Consider the following 24,693-nt stretch of genomic DNA (forward strand, 5'->3'; position numbering starts at 1 on the left):
CCAAAACATGGTAGAGAACATTACAAAATTTTGCATCCAATTCCTGGCTGGTAATAATTCTGTAGCATTACCACTTAACCTCTTACTTAGACACAGTCACTTTTCTTTTTCCATTTTTAGAATTCTTTAATTATTTATTTATTTATTAAAATTTATTTAAATTCAATTTGCCGACATATAGTGTAACATCTGGCGCTCATCTCAGCATGAGACACAGTCACTTTAAAGCTCTGTTTCTCTCTGCAATGGATATGGAGACTTCTGAATCAGCTTTTGGAGAAGACAACGGCCCTGAACATATGCCGGAAAGAAGTTTGAAACCAAAATTCAGTGTTGACGCACTTAGGAGCTACCTACCCTCAGGTCATCCAATTGCAAAAATAAATGGAAAAGAAGTACTATGAATTATCCAATTTATCTTTGTCAGTTGAGCTTCCTAGAAAAAGTACAGCCTTAATTTTTCTGTGGGTTTGAACTGTTGCCTGGACTCAACCTGTTTAAATGTTAAACAAAATATGTTGTTCCTTCTTCCCACAGTGAAAACATTCGAGCCTTACTGCTGGCTCATGACAGTGGCGATGGCAGGCAGTAATCCAGAAATTGTGATTGTTTGTTAATTGTAAGTGGTAGGTCCAAAGTCATTAACAAATCTGTGCAAAGGTCATTCTGATTCAACCTCCGCAGATAAAATCAAACAGTTAATAATTTGGATATTTTTATCCTGTTTTTAAGTTGGAATCCTGGAGAACCAACCCTCTTGCTTCCACTTCATGCACTGAGGTAGAGAGGTTAAGATGCTGTCCTAGCCACTGGTGAATAACAGTCTGGGGAGGCCAGTAAACTCAGGATTCCCAGAGCAGAACACAAAAACAAACAGAAGAAAAAAACAGTTGTAATGGGGGACTTTGTTGTTTTGTTTTGTTTTTTTTTTTAATTTAAATTCAATTTGTCAACATATAGTATAACACCCAATGCTCATCGTAATGGGGACTTTGAACTGCTTTTTGTTTATTAATCAGATCACTGGCATTTACCTTCCACTGGTGTAAATGCTGTAACCGGGGAAGTCTGACCATGCAGGTAAGGATCCAGCTTAACTGTGTGTGTTCGGACACCTAGAGAAATAAAACAGGACATTAGCAAAGGTGGTCAATGTTTTCTTGACCAAAGAAAGAGGCAATACAAAACAAACAAGTATTACCTCAAGTGGCTGAAAATACCTTAAACAAGGTAATTAAATAAAAAAAAAAAGACAAGCAAAAGGGACTGATTCATTAATGCACAGGATTTTAGATGAGGAAGAAATTTTTAAAACAATACAATTACTGTTCTAGTGCTTAAATCTTCTTCATAACATCCCAGACTCTGCTTCAATATCCTCAGGGAAAGGAGCTCATTGTGTCCTAAGGCATCTATGGAAAGGTAGTGGCTTTAAAGTTAATGATTGAATCTTTTAGACCTGGAGTAATTTTAAATTTAGGAATTGCTTTATCATCCCAAAGGGTGATTTTTTTTACAGTTTCTGTTTCTTCCTTCCTTTTTCTTTTTTCTTTCTTCCCTATTTCCCCCTCATCATCATCATCGACTTCCTTCTTTCTTCACTTCTTTTTAAAAAGAGGTCTAGTCAACAAGAAAATATAACTTTTTCTCAATTTTTTTTAATCAAATTTAATCAAGTAACCAAACCTGGCAACAGATGGGATGATTCTTGGGTCCAGGCCAGGTTAGAACTGATGACCTAGAATTTAAGGCCTATATATCGCATTTCTGGACTCTGGGGATCCCAAGCCCTTCATCCATTGTGGCTTTTTTTGTGTGTGTCCATATGATTTCCTTAAAATGCAGAGACTGTTGCCAACTCTGAAAAGTGGCCCCAAATGTGTTTTTTTGTGGGTTTTGCAAAGGGAACATAAAGGAACAGAGAGCCGAGTCAGCCCAGGCCTATTTTACTAGCAAGGAATCACCATCTGGTGTCAGATAGTTTCTCATTTTTTTCCTTGAGTCATGGAGAGGGAAGAGTTGTTTTTCACATGTTTGACAAGGAATTGCTTTTAAAGTTTTGCAAGTCGCTGGGCTGAATCCGTCATCTTTCTTCCAAAAGGCATTTGGGTTTCATTGAGAGCAGCACTGTCCATGCAAATTGCTAGCTGCTGCTGTAAACAAACAGCTATCAGACAAAAACAGTAACCCTGGATGGAAGCAAGAAGATTATAGTTGCTTCCAATCAAGCAAAACACATTCGCATTAGAACTAATAAAACAAGAGGTGTTTTTTTTTTTTTTTTTTTTTTTGGCATGAAGAAGTAGGAGAAAACTTTTTCTTCTTCTTTACTGAATTAGGGAAAGAGATGAAAATACAGAAAATAACCTTGCATATATAGACAGATACAAGGTGACTTCTTTCCTTCAACTCAGGCTTCAATACTCAGTTTTGGTGATATGCAAAAGCTACCATCATGCCTTCCTGAAATCAAGTATTTTCCGTGGAGTAGCTTTTTATTTGAACATATGGAATGAAACTTATTTAATCTTCTGCAGAGCCCTTCCTGGCATTTCTAAGTAAGGGGACATAAAATTAATCCAAATGATTCTTATACAGAAAAAGGTAAAAAGACAAAGGCAATTTTCATAATTTATCACTAATAATTACATAAGAAGGGAAGTTTTAAAGTTTTAAGTATACTTTAGGATTTGGCTCTCTTAATTTATCCATATTCATGACAATTGCTTGGAAAGGTTCAGATTTCTATCTGGGGAAAAGTGAAAATGGTATCTAAATATAGTAATTCCTACTAAATGTTGCAAAACAAACACAAAAACCAGATGATCCATTTTAGCCACAGGAAAAAAAAAAGCATGGAACACAGAAGGTGGCTTGTTGACCACCCACAAACAAGTTAGCAGTGATTAAAGATTCTGACCCCCTAACTGTACCAAGTAAAGACATACACATCCTTCAGTTGCAGGCAGTTTTGCCTGGTTTGTTCACTGCAGTAAAACAGAGTCTGGCACACTGTGCTCAATAAATATTTGCTGAATGTATGAACAATGGCAAGGGCTACAGGAAGAAAGGTAAGGACCAAAAAGAATCCCTTTGATTTAGCAATAGATTAAAAAAAAAGATTTTATTTATTTATTTGAGAGAGAGAGAGAGCACAAGCAGGGGGTGGGGAGGGGCAGTGGGAGAAGCAGACTTCTTGCTGATCAGGGAGCCCAACGAGGGGCTCAATCCAGGACCCTGGGATCATGACCAGAGCTGAAGGCAGACGCTTAACCGACTGAGCCACCCAGGTGCCCCAGCAACAGACTTATTGGTGATCCAGGCAAAGCAGTTTCAGGAGAGGGACTGGGATGGAAGCTAAATTTTTATTTTTATTTTTTTTTGGAAGCTAAATTATAGAGGAGTGGGTTGAAGTGTGACAAGGAGGCAGGATACGAAGACAGAGACACAAGAAATACAGCAGAGCGTTTCAGAGCTCTACCTTTGAAACAAGGCTGCCTGGATCTGAATGCTAGCTCAGCCATCACCGTGCTGGGTGACCCTGTGTAAGTAACTTCATCATGTTGTGCCTCAGTTTCCTTATTTATAAAATGAGGTTAACAATACTATTCACCTGACAGTGCTTAGAACAGTACCCCTAGCACACAGCAAGCATTCAATAAATGATGGTTGTTATTATAAATAACTTTTAGAAACATTTCTGTTTTAACTTTCTATTTTGAGATAATTGTAGATTCACATATAGCTGAAAGAAATAATACAGTGTAACCCAATATACCTTCACCCAATTTCCCTCCAATGGCAACATCTGCATAACTATACTACAATATCACAACCAGGAAATTGAACTGGATACAATCCATCTACCCTATTTAGATTTCACCAGTATTTCATGCACTCATTATGTAGGTATATTTAGTTCCATGCAATTTTATCACATTTGTAAGATTATTTCTTTTTTTCAGGAAGGAGAGAGATGGGAATAACTAGGAGGGGTTAGAGAATAAAAAAAAAAAAAACTTATTTTGTTTTTTAAGGTGGGATAGATCTACTTTCTATGAAATGTCTTCCACTAAAGCAAGGGGAGGCGAAATAAATACAGCAAGGATTTATTTATCTTATGGGATGGGAGTGGAGAGCAGAAAGTTAGAGAATATCACATCTATTAGGCTCTGTCATCTCTGAAAATAAAAGGTGGGTGAATTGAAACAAATGGGATGAGAAATATACTCAATGGAATTGCTGGGTTTGAGAGCAAAGAACAAAAAATCCTCTGGTATAGAATTATATAAGGCTCGATGTTTTGCGGATGAAAAAGGACAGTTGTTCAAAAAGTACACTCTTGGGAAAGCACTGCAGTTCTTCAAGGTAGACTAAAATGTTCTCCATAAATCATAGGTTTTTAAAAAAAATTTTCAGAAAAAATTAAATCAGTCGATTGTATTTGATTTCCTTGAGTCAGTAAAAAAATCTTAACGGGATCCAAGAAGTACTAGACATAAAGCAAAAAATATTGAAAAATTAAATTACATCAAATTTAAAAGAACTTGTCTTTACCAAACACTACCATTTAAAGAAGAAAAGGGCAAATCACAGTGTGGAAGGAGTTTTTTAAACATATACAGAAAATATTGGTACACAGAATATGTAAAAAAAATTCCTACAAATTGGGGCACCTGGGTGGCTCAGTCAGTTAAGTGTCTGACTTCAGCTCAGGTCATGATCTGGGGGTCCTGGGATCGAGCCCCATGTGGGGCCTCATGTGAAGCCTCATGTAGAGCCCCATGTCACACTCTATGCTCAGTGGGGAGTCTGCTTGTCTCTCCCTTTCTCCCAGCTTATGCTCTCTCTCTCTCTCTCAAATAAATAAAATCTTTAAGAAAAAAAAGAGAAGTCCTACAAACTGATTAGAAAACAGCAGATAATACTATGAAAATGAGCCAAATGCATTAAGCTCAAATTAAATTCATAATATGACACCATACATACTCATAAGGATGATTAAAATGAAAAAATTAAATAATACCAAGTATGCCAAGGATACTGAGTAAATATAATGGTTATACACTAATGTGGGAATGTAAATTGGTATACCAATGTTGAAAACTGACTGTATTCACTAACATTTAACATTCATACAACAAATGACCCAGGTGTTCTATTTCTAGGTATATATCTTTTAAAAAATGTGCATATGCACCAAGATATATGTGCAAGAATGCATTGTACAACCCCAAATTGTAAGCGATCCAAATGTCCACCTACATAGACTAGATAAATTGTGGTATATTCATACAACGGAATACTATAGCAATGAGGATGGATGAACAATTGCATTCAACAATGTAAATGAATTTCATAAACATAATATTGAGTAAAAGAAGCCAGACACAAAAAAGTATATACTAAATAATTCAAATTATACCAAGTTTAAAGACAGTTTATCTTGGCGGAGGGACAGTTAGTGACCAGAAAGAGGCATGAAGAACATTCTGGGTACAAGTTCATGGGTGTGTTCAGTTTGTGAATGTAGATAAAAGGCTAGGAAATCTAACTATTTTTGGTCTCAAATAAGATAAAATTAAAATTTTTTGGTGTTAAAACAAAGTAGAGGGCCTTCTGAATGGCAGAGTAAAAACTTCTGAAAATTGCTCCTTCATAAAAGCAATGAAAAAAATTGTCAAAGTCAATTTTTACAGAACTCTAGAAAATTGACCAAAGGCCTGGAATAATGTAAAGAGTACTGATTTAAGAAAAATATCTGAATCTCAGTAAAAACAGAGTTTTGTGGCATTTTAATTCACCCTATTCTCATCATTCTTGCTCCACATCTGTGGTAGCTATGAAAACCAGCAGCATCATAGCCACTGGAAGGGGAAGACTGGGTTTGGCGTTTCTCAAATAGACAATTCTCATTTACAGAGAATTGTCACTACTTGAGCTATCTGACAGCTCCGTGGAAAGAGCCCATTTGCAGGCGTTGTTGTTATTCGACCTCACTTGAGAGCTCACTCAGTGGGAAAAACCCTACCCATAAGACATTTTCCAGACATAATCAGCAGCAACGGTTTAATATTGCAGTTGCCTGAGGTAGTGATACCAGGAGGGGAAAATAAGGGACTAGCCAAAAACTTATAGGAAAAAGCTGGGAAATAATATGCCCATTGGGCACTTTGGAAAGACTCAACATATTCTTGGGCATTTAAAAGGACACATGCTCATGCAGGGCTATGCACATATCCAGGAGAGACCTGAGGAGACCCTAATCTTTCACCTCTGGCTCACCTTGAGGCCCTGCGTAAACCCCTCAGCAAAGGGTCAAAAATATAGGATTGAGGCATTTGTAAATGTCTGTTCAATTACTACCCGAATACTAAGCTAACCCAACAGAAATTGCAGTAGCCAGACGTGACAGTGAAGACAGACTTTACAGAATTGCTGCAGAAAAGTCACCAAACAGCAATGACAAAAATGAACTGTAAGTGTGTGGGGAATTTTACTAGTGAATTCTAAGAAAGACTTAAAAAATAGGGGCACCTGTGTGGCCCAGTGGTTGAGCATCTGCCTTTGGCTCAGGCCATGATCTCAGGGTCCTGGGATCGAGTTCCACATTGGTCTCCCCACAGGGAGCCTGCTTCTCCCTCTGCCTATGTCTCTGCCTCTCTCTGTGTGTCTCTCATGAAAAAGTTAAAAAAAAAAAACTTTAAATAAATAAATAAATACCAATTGTTCACAGTCTCTTCCAGAAAATAAAAAAAGGAGGGCATGCTTCCCTACTCATTCTAAGAGGCCAGTATTACCTTGATACCAAAACCAGGCAAAGGCATGACAACAAAAGACAACTACAGACCAATACCCTTTATGAACATAGATAGAAAAATCCTTAACAAAATACTAATAAACCAAATGTAGCAACATATACAAAGAATTATACAACATGATCAAATGGGATTTATTTCAGAAATGTAAGCTTGGTTTAACATCCAAAAATCAGTCACTGCAATAGTACAGTAATCTAATAATGCACTACTGGTATAAGATAGAATATATAGACCAAAAGAATAGAACTGAGCGTCCAGAAATAAATCCATTCATCTACAGTCAATTGATTTTCACCAAGGGTGCCAAGACAAATGTAGTGGAATAAGTGAATTATCTACACACACATATTTACATGCAGAAAAGTGATGTTGGACCCCAACTTCTCACAAAAAAAAGTTAAAAAGTAACTCAAAATGGATAAACATATACGTAACATGAAGTATTACATAAATGTAACAGCCAAAACTACAAAATGCTTAGAAAAAAAACATAGTAGTAAATCTCCATGACTTTGGGCTGAGCAAAAGGTTTGTTAGATAGGACACCAAAACACAAGCAACAAAAGAAAAAAATAAACAAATTGGGCTTCATCAAAATGAAAAACTTGTGTTTTGAAGGACACCATTAAGAAAGTGAAAGGCAATTCACAAAATGGGAGAAGATATTTGCAAATCGTGTATCTCATAAGGGAATTGTATCCTGAATATATATATATATATATATATTTAAAGGTTTTTTATAACTCAACAATTAAAGAGAAATAAAGCCAATTTAAAAATGAGCAAAGGGGGCAGCCCCGGCGGCTTAGCGGTTTAGCGCCACCTTCAGTCCAGGGTGTGATCCTGGAGACCTGGGATCCAGTCCCACGTCGGGCTCCCTGCATGGGCCCTGCTTCTCCCTCTGCCTGTGTGTGTCTCTGTCTCTCTCTCACTCTCTCATTCTCTGTGTCTCTAATAAATAAATAAAATCTTTTAAAAAAATAAAAATAAAAATGAGCAAAGGATTTAAAAAGACATTTCTTTAAAGAAGTGTTTGAAGTGTTCAGAAAAGGCAGATCCACAGAGGGCAAAGTAGATTAGTGCTTGCCAGGGAGTGGGTAGAGGGGGCAATGGACACAGGATTTCTTTTTGGAGTGACAAAGTGTTCTAAAATTGATTGTGGTGACAGATGTACCACTCTGTGAATATACTAAAAGCTAGTAAATTTATACTTTAAATAAGTAAATTTATGATATATCTTAATAAACAGTTTCAATAACTGTGCAGGTGCAGTTCATCACAACTATCCCACGAGGCATCAGCAATTAATTATTCTGTGGCCATAAAGGTAAGATCTTTACAGGAATCTAGATTTTCTGATCTTTAGCATGATCTCTATTTTCCTCCATAAGGGGATATGTGGTCCTCAAATCAAAGTCAACTCCAGGTTCTCTCAAAACGGTTAGTGGGAAGAATGGGTTCTCATCAATGAAGAAAGACAAAGATACCAGAGCTGCCATGGTGTTTGATGAGACACCTTTCTCACTTCAGCCCATTCCAATCAGGTGTTCATGTCTACCATTCCACTACAACTGCTCCCCACTGCCAGCAAGGGTAGTAGCTAGGATAAACCATTAATATTATATTGATATATTAATGTTGTCAATATTGCAGACATCCAGGTTTTTGTCCTTGATTTCTTACTTTTCTTTTCTTCACTCACTTTTTTTGCAATTTCATCTCATATCATGGCTTTAGATGCAACCATTGTTTTAAATACAATCTATAGAACTGATGACTTTTAATTTATAACTCCAGCCAGATCTCTTTGCTGAAGTCCAGACTCATATATCCAACTATCTATTGAGTGTCTTTATATGGATATCTAGTGGATACCTCAAACTTAAACATCCAAAGTTGAATTCCCACTCCTCCACCCTGAGCTTGCTCTGTCCACAGTTGTCATCTCTGTTGGTTGCAACTCCATCCTTGTAGTTACTTGGGCAAAAATCTTGGAGACATCCTCATGCCTCTTTTTCTCTCACACTCCACGTCTAATCCATCTGCAAATCTTGTTAATTCTACCTTCAAAAGATAATTAGAATCTTACCACAATTTACCACTTCCACTGGCACTCTGGCCCAGGCACCATCAACTCTCATCTGGATTACTAAAATAACTTGCTAACTAGTCTCCCTGCTTTCACCTGAGTTCTCATACAATCCATTCTCAACATAGCAGCTGAAGTGATCCTTTTAAAACATAGATCTCTGTTCATAACCATGCACTTGTCATTTCCTCTGAGTAAACTCAAACTCCTTACCATGGCCTATCAGACCAGGCACAAACATCTCTTCCCCTTCTACCCTGTAACATCTGTGATTCCAATCCTCTACCCTTTCCCCTTTGCTCCCTCTTCTCCAACCGTGCTGGCCTCCTTTTGTTCCCTGAACACATTGGGTATGTTCCCACTTTAGGGGCTTTGCACTTTTCTGTGATAGGAATTCTCTTTCCCCAGATATCGACATGGGTAATCCTTCATCTTAAGTCTTTGCTCAAATACTATCTTAAAGGGGCTTATCCAGACCACACTGTTTAAAATAACATGTTTCCCTCAATGCCACTCCTAATATATTTCATTTTTTTTTTCTGTACAACCTATCACCTTCTAATATATCTTATATTTGGCTAATTTATTATAATTATTATTTATATCATGTCACCCCAACAAAACATAAGTACCATGATGACAAAGATTTTTTGTCTATTTTCTTCACTGATACAACATGAGAACCCAGCAGAATAACCAAGACACAGTAAATGCTCAATAAATATTTGTTAAATGAATGCATGAATGAAATTAAAGATTTATTAATGTGGAAATGTCTAAATAAAGTGTGGCACATTTATATAATAGCATAGTATACAGCACATACAAGAAATGAACTAGATTTATATGTATAAACACAAGATCATGAAAACACACTGCTGTATGAAAAAAGAAAATTGCTAAAAGGTACTTATATAATTTTTTAAAACCACACAAATACAAATATTATATTGTTCATGAAATTATATGTGAAGACAAGTATGAAAAGTTGGCTAGATTGATATACACCAAATCCATGATTTTAGTTGCCTGGGGAGAAAGAAAAGGGACAAAGGCAGGAGTGGTACAGGAGTAGGCAAGGGGAAGGATTAAAGGGGCCCTCACCTTTGTAATTATTTTTTTTAATATAAGAAAATTAGGCAAATATGACAAAATGTTAACAATATTCACCCTTGCTGTTGGAAACATGAATGTTTGTTAATTATTCTCTGTATTTTGCTGCATTTAATTTTTTTCAAAAATATCTAGTTAACAAAAAGAGTATGGAATACTATGATTCCCAAAATTATAGCTGCTAGATATCAATCAAACTCATTCAAGCAATTTGCTGGTTCAGTAAATACTGGATCAATGTCTAAGATATTCTCAGTGTCTCTTACAATTTTACTATTTCCCATATAAATATCTTCCCAAGAATCAGGTTCTATAAATTTTGGTTAGAACACTTAGAAGACTATTCAGATTCACAAATTCCTACTTATCATATCCTCTTGAAAAGAGCAATTTCATGCTGAGTTATTTTTATTGGACTCTTATCCCCATGGCAAATCCCCTTAACAGAACCTTGTTTGGGGATCTAATCCTAATTAGAAGAATTATGTTATCAATTAGGAACTCCCACTTACTCTCTTCTACTGTCACTATTTATGTTTGCAATGAACACTTCTGTGTACACATTTGGATTTTTCTATACTTTTTCTTAGCCCAATGCTTCTAAAGCTAAGTAAGTAGTTTCTGTCAACCTGCTGTTGAGTTAAAAGTCACCCCCATCAAATTCTATTGCTTATTGTGTATATGTGTGTACATATTTTTTTACATCTATTGCATTATATTAGCTATTTCTAGGCTATGCTGAGTAACAAATAATCCCAAATATAAATGGTTTATAGCAATGGCTTCTTTTTCATACACATTACATATTGGTAGCTATAGGCTGGCTGTGGGTTTTTTTTAAAGATTATATTTATTTTTTCATGAGAGAGACAGAGACACAGGCAGAGGGAGAAGCAGGCTCCCTGCGGGGAGAGCCTGATGTGGGACGCGGGACTCGACTCCAGGACCCAGGATCACAACCTGAGCCAAAGGCAGACACACAACCACTGAGCCACCCAGGTGTCCCTATAACTGTTTTATACACCTTCTCATTCCAAGATCCAAACTCCCTACCTGGAACATACCATTCTTAAGCTAGAGGAGAATAGCAGGAGAGTTAGAACAAACATTGTTGAATTGTTTTTAAAGATTCTGCTTAGGTATTGTGTGTGAAATGCCCACTCACTTTCCACTGGCTAAATCAAGTCATGGGTGAGTCAGATGGCAGTGGATGAGAATAATCTTTACACATGGAGGTTAGCAAACCCCTGCTCAAAGGTCAAGTCTGGCCTATGGATTGCTTTTGTTCGGCCCATATCTTTTACATTTTTAAAGGGTGTCAAATAAAATAGAGAGAAGGGGGAAAGAGAGAAGGAGAAGGCAAAAGAGGAGGATTTAAAGGAGAAGAGGTGGTGGTGATGCCAGTGGGGACAGAGACTGTGTGTGGCCTGCAAAGCCTAAAATATTTACTGTCTATATCTTTAACAAAAAGTTGCTTGATCCCTGTTCTTACAGGAAATTAACATGGATAATTAAAATAATAACAATCTACTATAAGCAACTTCCCAAATTAGCTACCTGAGGAAGGATAAGAGAGCTAACCTGCACAGAACTTCATGGCAGACAGTTTAATTTTTTTTCGTAAAATCTTTTTTTTTTTTTTTTTTTTTTTTTAAGTAAGCCTCTATTTTAAATTTCCATGTGAGTATATCTGATAGCCCCAGGACTTTAGGTACAAAAAAATAATGGAGGTTTTGGGGACTATATCAAAATTAAAACCTTTTTTTCATCAAGAATACAAAATATAAAGGCAAACTACAAATGGGAGAAAATAACTCCTACCACTCAAACAAACAATAGGATTTTAAAAATGGGCAACTTGCATAGACATTTCTCCAATGAAGATACTCAAAGAGCGAACAAACATATTAAAAGATGCTGAACAGCACAGCACTAATCTTTACAGAAATGTGAATTAAAACCAAAATGAAATATCACCTCATATTCATTAGGATGGCTGCTATCAAAAACAACCCCCTCAAAAAACCATAGAAAATAACAAGTATTGGTGAGATAGAGAAATTGGAGCCCTTGTACACTGTTGGTGACCAAAATGGTCCAATTGCATGGAAAACAGGAAGGAGTTCCTCAAAAAATTACAAACACAATTATATATGATCAAGCAATACTTCTAGGTATATATACAAAAGAATTCAAAACGGTCTCAAAGAGATACTTGTACACTCATACTCACAGCAGCATTGTCCATAACAGCAAAAAAGTAGAAGTGACCCAAATGTCCTTTAACAAATAGATAAACAAAATGTGGTATAAACATATAATGGAATATTATTTAGTCTTAAAAATAAAAGCAATTCTGACACATGCTACAACAGAGATGAACTTGAGGACATTATGCTGAGTGAAATAAGCCAGTCAAAAAAGACAAATACTATATGATTTTACCTATATGAATTACCTGGAATAGTCAGGCTCATGGAAACATAGAAGGAGGGTGCAGGGACTGGGGGAGGAGGGGAATGGGAAGTTGTATAATGGGTATAGAGTTTTCGATTTCTACGAGAAAAAGTTCTGGAAGTTGGTTGCACAATAATGGGAATATATCTAACACTTTTGAATGGTACACTTCAAAATGGTTAAGATGGTCATTTTTTTTAAAGATTTTATGTATTTATTCATGAGAAACACAGAGAGAGGTGCAGAGATACAGGCAGAGGGAGAAACAGGCTCCCTGCAAGGAGCCTGATGCGGGATTTGATCCCAGGACCCCAGGATCATGACTGGAGCCAAAGGCAGACGCTCAACCACTGAGCCACCCAGGTGCCCCAAGATGGTCAATTTTATGTGATGTGTATTTTAACACAATTTTTAAAAAACATTATGTAAAGAAAAAAATACAGATTAAACATATTTCTCAAGTTAGGAAAAAATGGCTAATTTTATGTTATGTGAATCTTCCCTCAAATTAATTTTTTTAAGATTTTATTTATTTATTTATTTATTTATTTATTTATTTATTTATTTATGAGAGGCACAGAGAGAGGCAGAGACACAGGCAGAGGAAGAAGCAGGCTCCATGCAGGGAGCCCGATGTGAGACTCGATCCCGGGACTCCAGGATCACACCCTGAGGCAAAGGCAGACACTCAACTGCTGAGCCACCCAGGCATCCCAAGATTTTATTTATTTATTTGAGAGATAAAGAGCAGAGCTAGAGAGAGAGAGAGCATGAGTTGGGAGGAGGGGCAGAGGGAGAGGGAGAGGGAGAAGCAGACTCTCTACTGAGCAGGGAGTCTGATGACATGGGGCTTGATCCCAGGACCCAAGGCAGATGCTTGACCAACTGAGCCACTCAGGTGCCCCAAACTCAAATTGTTTGAAAAAATCAGGTGGAGGAGCTCGTCACAGCTAAGAGGGAAAGCTCTGGCTTCAGATATATTGAAGTTAAGATTTGGAAAAGATACCCAGATAGAGATGTCTAGAAGGTAGCTAAAAGTACAAGTCTAGAATTAAGGAGAAAGGTTGGAGCTAGTGACCAAAATGGGAGAGAAAATGGCTAAAAGTTTTGGAAGGAGGTAAGACTTCAGGAAAGTGGAATATATATATAGGGAGATATTTGTATCTCAGGACAGAACTTCTGGGGAATTAAAGAAGAGGAGTCAATAAAGGAAACAAATAAACTATCAGAGGAGTAGAAGAAAAATACGTTACTGCCGTATCATTGGACTTAAAAGAAAATCCTAAAAGGAAGAAGTGGTCAGTATACTAACGCATCAGAGAAGTAAAGAAATATAAGAATTAAGAAAAGACTAAGCCCAGGTAAGAGGTCACATTGCGCTTCATTAAAAACACAAATGCTGAATTGTGTTCTTAATCCTGTGATATAAAACAAAGAAGTAGAAAATATGTTTGTAGGGATGCCTGGCTGGCTCAGTCCATGAAGCATGCTCCTCTTGACCTCAGAGTTGTAAGTTTGAGCCCCATTGTGGGGTGTACAGATTACTTAAAAATAAAATCTTAAGGGACGCCTGGGTGGCTCAGTGGTTGGGCATCTGCCTTCAGCTCAGGGCGTGATCGTGGGGTCCCAGGACCAAGTCCCATATTGGGCTCCTTGCATGGAGCCTGCTTCTCCTGTCTCTGCCTCTCTCTATCTCTCTCTGTGTCTCTCATGAATAAGTAAATAGAATCTTTAAAAAACAAAAATAAAAGTAAAATCTTAAAAAGAAAAAGAAAATATGTTTGTAAAAGATGGCTCTCCCTAGGTATTTTTTGTTTGTTTTGATTTGGGTAAATAATGTTCAGACAAGGAAAAACATTAATTTCAAAACAAACAAAAATAATGGAAATCTTACATAAGATGGTTTTCATATTCTTATCTTAAGCTCTTTTTAATGCTTGGCTAAAATTTCCTGATATTCTTGGCATTTAAAATCCCTTCAATCTAATTCAAAGCACTGTCCTAAGCAAATTGCTCTCTTTCATACTTTCCTTGGAGTGGGGTCAACAGTTGGAACACTTGGTTTTACAGTGTTTCTGACTGGTTTAAAATCCATAACAAATGAAGAAGCACAGGGAATGCGTTACATCAACAAATCAAGTGATTAGTTTACTCAATTTGAGAGTGGTTTGCTTCTTGTTTTCACTGCAAACAGATGACTTAAAGATCAGATGTGATTTTCAGGCCGTATCTATTTTGCCTGTGTCATTTTAATTGTCTGAATGACAGCTACATTGAAATCTCTATAGTGTTTCTACACAATTCCATAGGCTTTGGAGCAGTATTGTGTGCAGTGGGGTAGGGCAAGAGAAAAGGCTAACATTTGTGGATATTATACATTATATTATTTAAATATCTCTGTTATAGACATTAAAACCGGGGTTCAGAGAACTTGCCCAGTGTGTGACAACAAGAGGTTGCAGTGAGATTCAGGCCAACTATATCTGGCTGCAAAACCTGTACTTTTCCCACTGTTGCTATGATAGCAAAGCAGAACTCTTCTTGAAAGTGCAATTAAGATATGACTTAATCCTGTGGTCCAGGATGGAGGCAGGGAAACGACTATAACTCGCTCATCAAGTTGCATAGGACTATAGATGCAGGCAAGGAAAGTGGTGCTAGTAGAAACTTCTTAGGGAAAGAAATACATGAGGAGATTGATTGTATAATGATTTCCCTAACTTCTTTTTATTATTTATGCCATGGGCCATTCAGATCCCTTTTCCTCTCCGTAGAAACTCTGAAGGCAATGCCAATTTTACAAATTGACTCCTCAGGTCCATTAATCTACAGGAATATTTGTTGCTTCCTTTGTCTTCTTCAAAATTTTTTAAATTTATTTTTTAAGTAATCTCTACACCCAATGTAGGGCTCAAACTCACAAACTTGAGATCAAGAGTTCTGGGCTCTTCTGACTGAGCCACCTAGGAGGCCCTACTCCCTTTCTATTATGAGCTGTATGTTGCACCTGTTGTTGGTAGCCTTAAAAAAAAAACAATGTTGAGAAGTCAACAAGTATAAATGTGTACTCAAAAAGGCTTCCAAAATGACTAGGATAAGTGAGAACATGATACTGGCTGTCCAAGTTCAAGTGTTGCCGGTCTCACATCCCTGAGATAAGGGACGGTGGGTCAGGTACAACTTCTGTTTGTATACAGTGAGCCAAGATTCATGTGAGAGCTTGATTATTATTTATTAATAGCCAGTATTATTATTATTATTGATTTTAGTTTCCTGGAAAAACAACCCATAACTCTAATTAGAGAATGAAGCCTCATTTCAATGCTGCAGATTCTATACTCCTTCCTCAGCTCTTCCGTGGACACTTCTGGATGCTTTGTATATGATGTCTGCTGGTCAAAACTGTCCTTTTCTCCTAGCCTTGGCACAAAGCCAGCGCCTAAAGCTATGAACTCCAGCTTTTATTTTCCATGTGCACGGTGATTAGTTCACAAGGAAAGTAACAACTAAAGATGTTCTCGAGACATGCACCTAAGAAACAGCTGTGGGAATCAGAGTGGATGTGTGCTCAGGCCTGCTGGAAATAAAAGACCACTGACTTTGGCATTGGGATGGAAACCTCTGCCAAACACACAGGCAGGCTCTTTCTCTCTCCCCCTCCTCTCTCTCTTTCTCAATCTCCTTCTCTCTCTCCCTCTCTCTCTCTCTCTCACACACACACACACACACACACACACACACACACACCTTTCAGAGGGGAGGCTCTGTAAAATTCCCCACATATGGCAAACATATTTTAGGGGAAGCACCATGACTAGAGGCCAGTGGGAGAGAAAGAAAAAGAAAATAATGAGAAAAATCTTCAATAAGTCTAAATTGTTTCAGTCAGACTGCTGAGAAAGAATGCAGAGGATTGGAGATGAAAATTATTGGTAAAATAAGCATTATAACACAGCTAAATTCTTTCCCTTCTTCAAATGATTGCTAGAACTTACTCCCATGTACAACAATAGCACCTGGGGGAACTAGTCTTTATATTTAGTTCCAAGTACTTTGCTTAACACAGTCGATATGCACAAAAAGAGCACATTATATAATGTAAAAAAATATTTCTTTCTAACTCACAATTTCAAAAATTCTTGATTTTACTTGTAAATAACTGCGTGGGGTGTGGGGAATGCAGGTATATCTAATTTTAGCTGGCATTGGCTCACAACACCTTCAGTATAATTGTTTTCTAACTTCCTATCCTCTGGGTTACATATTCAGTGATCAATTAAATGCTTACATGCATTATAAAACTCCCAATAGAAAGGAACCAACAGAAAACTATGTTAAAATGTAGACAACTGATCTCTAAGTTATCCGCTTTTTAAGAACTGGTTTATCACATTTTCTCGAAATAAAACCAGAACTACCCCCTCCATTCTTGCTTTAAAGGGTTATTAGTAAAAATTGATGAGATCATCTAAACAAAAATAATCTGATGATTAAAAAGTGGTGGAGTGGAAACAACACTGGCCTGATGTTCTCAGGGATGTCATTCTTTTTTTAAATTTTTAACTTAATTCTAGTACAGTTAACATACAGTGTTACATTAGTTTCAGGTATATAGTATAGTGATTTAACACTTCCACATATCACCCAGTGCTCATCACAAGTGCCCTTCTTAATCCCCATCATCTGTTTCACCCATCCCCCACCCACCTCCCCTCTGGTAACTCTAGTGTGTTCTCTAGAGTTAAAAGTCTGTTTCTTGGTTTGTCTCTCTCTCTCTCTCTCTCTCTCTCTCTCTCTCTCTCTCTCTTTTGACTCTGCTCATTTGTTTTGTTTCTTAAATTTCACTTTCTTTCAATGACTTATTTCACTTGGCATTATACTCTCTATATCCATCCACATTGTTGCAAGTGGCAAAATTTCATTCTTTTTATGGCTGAATAATATTCCATAGAACCTCCCTCCTCTCTTTTTCTTTCTCTCTCTCAAGGCCTCATTCTTGAAGGGCTTCCTAGAAACTGAATTTAGATTTTTACCCTGAGGGTAGGAGAGAGGTGCTTAGGTATCTGAAGTAGAAACATGAGCATGGCTACAATGTGGGGGATAGACTGCTGCCATGAGAGCCTGAGGCAGGAATGAAGGGGTGAGACAACTGTCTAGGCAAGAAATAATGAGGGCCTTGAGGTCAGCTCTGCTGCTCCTTTGCTATTAGCTACTGAGGCAAAGGCATGGTGTGTGACAGCATAAAGTTCTGAGGACATCTTCTAAAAGTGGTGCCTTAGGAAGGAAAAAAAGACTGTTTTTGCCACCTGGATGACCTCAGGTGAAATTAAGACGATATATTTGCTAAGCATTTACTAAGTACCAAGCACCTCTCAGAGATGGTTTTAAAGACAATTTATAATTTACTCAATCTTTTCATATCTTACTTTATTCCTCTGTGAAAGAACAGTAATGCCTAACTCACATGCTCTTTTGAGGATTAAAAGTGAGGTCATATACATGAAAAGGCTTTTTAATCTTACACATTTAAAAATATTAATTTTCTAATTAACATGACTTCTAATTTTTTTTCTAAATCTGGCAATGCTATGAGTATTTTCTTTTTGGTCCCCATCTATTAGAGACTCCACAAATTGCTAAAGAGAGTTGTTAACTACTGATTTTTGCATGGTAAGACACAAAACATCAACACCATGAGGATTCTTTCAACTACTAGAACACTGCAAATATGAGGCCAGCTGTCTAGAAAAATCACTGTTTCAGGGACACTAGCTTATCTGATTATACTTCTACTTTACTTTTGTTACTTTTTTGCTAAGAAGCAAATCCAGTACATGCCTTCATACTTTCAACATAAAGCATTAGGAAGAACTTCCCACCATCTTCCATAAACAACTAGAAGCTTTACGGCCACTCTGAAGGAACTCTATGGGCACTAGGGCAAGCAGAGTTTCTTTTCTTTTCTTTTCTTTTTTTTTTTTTTTTAACTTTTTTAAACTTATTTATTCATGAGAGACACAGAGAGAGAGGCAGAGACACAGGCAAAGGGAGTAGCAGGCTCCGTGCAGGGAGCCCGACGCGGGACTCTATCCCGGGTCTCCAGGATCACACCCCTGGCTGCAGGCAGCTCTAAACCACTGAGCCACCAGAGCTGCCTGCAAGCAGAGTTTCTATTCAAACTATTAAAAATGGTGATGAGCAACCATGTGAATGGTAGGTTGTAACCACTAAATGTCAGCCAATATACATTAGCACAAAGCGAAAGCAACACCATAAAAAAAGTAAGGTTTATTTTAGGTTCAAGGGAGCTAATTTTCTAGTAAATAGAAGAAAACTCAATTAACCTATCAAAGGCATGAAAAAAGTAGAAGTATAAAAATTTAAGTTTTTAATTCTTTTCAAGTATGATTAACCTTATGAGAAATGAAAGTAAAACTTGAGCAACAAATCAAAAGATGAAAAGAAATGCAATGTGTAGACCTTTGTTGGATCATTATTCAAACAAAGCAAATATAAAATTACATTTTGGGAGAATTGGCATAATTTGAATATGGGCTGGGTATTAGATGATCATATGGAATTCTCATTAGCTTTTTTAGGTGTGATGACACTATTACGGTTATGTAAAACAATTTCCTCAATTTATAGAGAAGCACACTGAAATATTTAGGGACTGAGATGCCATGATTTATGTTATCTGCTTTAAAATACTTAAACAACAACTGGGGAACCTGCGTGGTGCAGACAGTTAAGCATCCGACTCAGAGTCACCATCTCAGGCTTGTGAGACTGAGTCCCATGTCAGGTACCCCCTCGAGTGCCACACTGGGCTCCACGTTCAGCACGGAATCTGCTTAAGACTTCATCTCCCTCTGCCCCTCCCTCTCTTGAGTGTACTCTCTCTCTCCTCTTTCAAATAAATAAATAAATCTTTTAAAAAAGATACTCTGACAATAAAAACAACATTGATTGCTGGGTTGTAGGGCAGGTCTATTTTTAACTCTTTGAGGAACCTCCACACAGTTTTCCAGAGTGGCTGCACCAGTTCACATTCCCACCAACAGTGCAAGAGGGTTCCCTTTTCTCCGCATCCTCTCCAACATTTGTTGTTTCCTGCCTTGTTAATTTGCCCCATTCTCACTGGTGTGAGGTGGTATCTCATTGTGGTTTTGATTTCTATTTCCCTGATGGCAAGTGAAGCAGAGCATTTTCTCATATGCATGTTGGCCATGTCTATGTTTTCCTCTGTGAGATTTCTGTTCATGTCTTTTGCCCATTTCATGATTGGATTGTTTGTTTCTTTGGTGTTGAGTTGAATAAGTTCTTTATAGATCTTGGAAACTAGCCCTTTATCTGATATGTCATTTGCAAATATCTTCTCCCATTCTGATTTACCCCAAAGATACAGATGCAATGAAACGCCGGGACACCTGCACCCCGATGTTTATAGCAGCAATGGCCACAATAGCCAAACTGTGGAAGGAGCCTCGGTGTCCATCGAAAGATGAGTGGATAAAGAAGATGTGGTTTATGTATACAATGGAATATTACTCAGCTATTGAAAATGACAAATACCCACCATTTGCTTCCACATGGATGGAACTGGAGGGTATTATGCTGAGTGAAGTAAGTCAGTCGGAGAAGGACAAACATTATATGTTCTCATTCATGTGGGGAATATAAATAATAGTGAAAGGGAATATAAGGGAAGGGAGAAGAAATGTGTGGGAAATATCAGAAAGGGAGACAGAACGTAAAGACTGCTAACTCTGGGAAACGAACTAGGGGTGGTAGAAGGGGTGGAGGGTGGGGGGTGGGAGTGATTGGGTGACGGGCACTGGGGGTTATTCTGTATGTTGGTAAATTGAACACCAATAAAAAAAAAAAAACATTGATGAGACAAATCACAAAATGCTAGCAAGTGATGGGGGTATAGTACACTATTCTTCCCTAATCTTCTATACATATTTAAATTTTTCTTTATTAACTATTTAAAAATGGAAAGAAAACCTGATAAAGTACCCAGTCCATCCACTGAGTTGTATTAAGGTTGCCTGAGTTAAGGAAGGAAATGGCCCAAACCAAGTATGTTTTTTTTTTAGGTTAGAAAGACACCTTGAGGAAGTCTTTCATATGATCTTTGTTGGACAAATTGTAGAATGTGCACAGATGAGTACTTCTCTCACATTTTACTGGCAAGCTACCCAAATTCCCTGGACGGAGCTGCAGTAGGGATAGGAGAAGGGGACCTGCAAGGCAGTGCAGAACTGCCTGAGGCCACTGTAGAAGCAGGCAACACCAGTGACCTGCACTCTCTGACCTAGACCACAACTACTATGGGAACCAATGAGCTCATTACATAACAAAACAAAAACAAAAACAAAAAAAAATCAAAAGGAAGGTGACTTTCAGGATCCTTCATTTACAGAGTTTTTACAAAGTTTCCCATACTGTGGGCAACTCTTTCAATTGTTAGTTTGAACAACAAAGTTCCATGTTGAATAAAAGACCTCAATTATTTTTTTTTACCTCAATTATTGCAAATTTTAGATGCTTATGGAGGTCACTGCCAAAAAGCCTTTAAAAAGGAGAAAAAATTGATAATGTGGTAATCATTCCCAGGGGTATGAGCTCAAAGTGCAAGCATTGGTTGTGGCTATAAATGAGCCTTTAATTTTAAATGTCACTGTTTAACAAAGCAGTCTGGCAAGGGGTTACTTTGTAGAGATGTAGACATTTTCACCTTGCAGAAGTATGGAAACATGTATTAGGAATATAATTTTTAGAAATGGTATCATATAAGGATCAAAAAGGAGCTTGTATCAAAAACAGCTTAGTTGAAGTAAAGATCTATCAGGTAACTTACAAAGATCTATCAGGTAACCTATAATGTTGAAAACTGACATGAAGAGTGTGAATAAACAGTGTTTCCTGAAATAGAACAGGCACATTTCTTCAGAAGGTGAGAGTGCTCCCAAGGTAGGATAACTAGCTTGGAAAGGGTAAAACTGGTGGGTTAAGGACCTGTAGGGTAAGGCTAGTGTGTAATAAACATCCCTGAGTATTTGAAGAGTAGTCAAGTGGAAGACTGAGTTGATTTACTATGTATTTTTAAAGAGCATAAGTCAAATGAATGAATGGAAATTATAGGGAGGCAGGTGTTTGCTTAACATATGCAAGTATATTTATATACTTAAAACAGGTAGGTCAGTCCAAGATTGAATTTGAAAAGTTATGTGTAAGTAAAGGCTTTCTCAGAAAAAAAAAAAAAAAGTAAAGGCTTTCTGACCAACTACGAGGAAGGAAATTGAGGTAAATTGCCTTTATGGACATTTTAATGATCAGATTCTATTATTTTATTATATTATTTCCAAGCTGGAAACAAGTTTTAAGTTAATAAGTGTATTTATTTTTGAAGATATTAATTTACTACATATTTTTTTAAATGGTCACTCTCTATGTATCATTATACTAAGTTCCCTGGGTGATAAAACATATATAAAAATGATGATTTTCCGAAGTTTATGACTAAGAAAGGAGATATACACATGTATAACGCATACCGTGCATGTATACATGTTAACATGTGCCAAAACATGTATAACAGACTGTTCCTGAGTTGGGGCTTTGTCACAAGATTAAAGTGGATATGTAATAAGGGTATGATCCAGTTAAATTTCTCATCTTCTTTTCTAAGGAATCTCTTAAGCGCCCTGTCTCTAGTCCAGGCTATCTGCCCATCCAAGAGTAAACTGATTCATCCATAGTGACGATATCAGTCAAATATTTTGGCTTTGTTCTGAAGCCTCTCTTGGCTTGGAATCAGGAGACTGAACACTGTCTTCCAATTTCCCAGCTAGTTCTCTCAAATCTTCTCAAAAGCTATTACTCAAAGAATGAACAATGGGAGTTATCTAACAGGTCTTCCAAATGCAATACCCAGTAAAGCAACATTGGCATTATGCAAAACCACTGGTTGCTAAATTCTATGTTTGATTACCAGGAGATTATTCAACAGTATGAATTTAGCAGTTTGAATGCAATTCAGTACAGAAAAACAATTTAAGACTTACAAGTACTAATGAGATAGTACGATTCGATACATGAAGCAAGAATAGTGGAGGAAAAGGTAAAAATACTATTGCATTATGATGACATTTAAAGATATGAATATAGGGTAAACGGAAAAATAAATCATCGCATCTAATGAAGTAGCTCTTAAACCATTAAAAAGAATCACAAACAGGAGCTACCTAAACTTTCATCCGAATTTTTCCCCAAATAATTTGAAAAGATAAGTTTTCTTGGTTCTAATCTGAGAAGCTGACCTGAGATTGTTGGAAAAGGATACTCTTCTCTGGGTTTATGCCACAGGCGAGAAGAACAGCAGTCATGTCCAAGATGCTCTGCCGAAGGACGGCCGGGTCCTGGGGGACAGTGATGGAGTGTAGGTCAACAATGCTGTACAGCACCGAGCCATGCTCTTCCTGTAATTTCACCCAGGTCTCAATGGCTCCCAGGTAATTGCCAAGGTGGGGGATTCCTGTAGGCTGAATGCCAGAGAATACTCGCTTCACAGCATCTTTCTGGAATAGAGGAAAACAAGCATTTGCTTTCAGTGCAGAATCTATGACTCCTGTGCCCACGTTACCATAGCAATGATGACGAGTTCTATTTTTTATGACTGCAATCTGACAGTCATTATCCTGATGCATTTATTTTGTGCCTGTGCAAAGCACTGTTAGGTGCTATTAGGGACAGGAAAGAAAACTTAAAATGTGGTTGGAATTCTTTGTACACTCAAAAATGTACAAATACAAAGGCGCAGAAGAAAAAGGCACATCTCCAAGAGATGCAATCTAAGTGGAAATAGAGGATAGGTTTACAAAGAGATATGTAACAGTACAATGTGGCAATACTGTTTTTTTTAATAATAAATTTATTTTTTATTGGTGTTCAATTTGCCAACATACAGAATAACACCCAGTGCTCATCCCGTCAAGTGCCCCCCCCCCAGTGCCCGTCACCCATTCACCCGCACCCCCCGCCCTCCTCCCCTTCCACCACCCCTAGTTCGTTTCCCAGAGTTAGGAATCTTCATGTTCTGTCTCCCTTTCTGATATTTCCTACCCATTTCTTCTCCCTTCGCTTCTATTCCCTTTCACTATTATTTATATTCCCCAAATGAATGAGACCATATGTTTGTCCTTCTCCGACTGACTTACTTCACTCAGCATAATACCCTCCAGTTCCATCCATGTGGAAGCAAATGGTGGGTATTTGTCGTTTCCAATGGCTGAGTAATATTCCATTGTATACATAAACCACATCTTCTTTATCCATTCATCTTTCGATGGACACCGAGGTTCCTTCCACAGTTTGGCTATTGTGGACATTGCTGCTAGAAACATCGGGGTGCAGGTGTCCCGGCATTTCATTGCATCTGTATCTTTGGGGTAAATCCCCAACAGTGCAATTGCTGGGTCGTAGGGCAGATCTATTTTTAACTCTTTGAGGAACCTCCACACAGTTTTCCAGAGTGGCTGCACCAGTTCACATTCCCACCAACAGTGCAAGAGGGTTCCCTTTTCTCCACATCCTCTCCAACATTTGTGGTTTCCTGCCTTGTTGATTTTCCCCATTCTCACTGGTGTGAGGTGGTATCTCATCGTGGTTTTGATTTCTATTTCCCTGATGGCAAGTGATGCAAAGCATTTTCTCATGTGCATGTTGGCCATGTCTATGTCTTCCTCTGTGAGATTTCTCTTCATGTCTTTTGCCCATTTCATGATTGGATTGTTTGTTTCTTTGGTGTTGAGTTTAATAAGTTCTTTATAGATCTTGGAAACTAGCCCTTTATCTGATACGTCATTTGCAAATATTTTCTCCCATTCTGTAGGTTGTCTTTTAGTTTAGTTGACTGTATCCTTTGCTGTGCAAAAGCTTCTTATCTTGAGGAAGTCCCAATAGTTCATTTTTGCTTTTGTTTCTTTTGCCTTCGTGGATGTATCTTGCAAGAAGTTACTGTGGCCGAGTTCAAAAAGGGTGTTGCCTGTGTTCTCCTCTAGGATTTTGATGGACTCTTGTCTCACATTTAGATCTTTCATCCACTTTTTTAAAATTTTTATTTATTTATGATAGTCACAGAGAGAGAGAGAGAGAGGCAGAGACACAGGCAGAGGGAGAAGCAGGCTCCATGCACCGGGAGCCCGA

The 24,693-nt window shown here is 37.6% G+C and overlaps 1 protein-coding gene across 5 annotated transcripts in view; it reads right to left on the reverse strand.

Annotated features, from left to right (window-relative positions):
* WARS2 (tryptophanyl tRNA synthetase 2, mitochondrial) overlaps positions 1-24,693 on the reverse strand; it is a 94,775-nt gene that overhangs the window by 23,514 nt on the left and 46,568 nt on the right. For 4 of the 5 annotated variants that reach the window (XM_038561910.1, XM_038561913.1, XM_038561914.1 and 1 more), the window contains exons 2-3: positions 22,809-23,066; positions 1,035-1,115 (exon numbers count right to left, since the gene is read on the reverse strand). In XM_038561910.1, the coding sequence (XP_038417838.1) occupies positions 1,035-1,115; positions 22,809-23,066 (339 nt within the window). The remainder of the gene's footprint in view (positions 1-1,034; positions 1,116-22,808; positions 23,067-24,693) is intronic. The other variant, XM_038561912.1, reaches the window with a different exon arrangement.

This window comes from Canis lupus, chromosome 17 (assembly GCF_011100685.1).
Source record: "Canis lupus familiaris isolate Mischka breed German Shepherd chromosome 17, alternate assembly UU_Cfam_GSD_1.0, whole genome shotgun sequence".
NCBI classification, from domain to species: domain Eukaryota; kingdom Metazoa; phylum Chordata; class Mammalia; order Carnivora; family Canidae; genus Canis; species Canis lupus.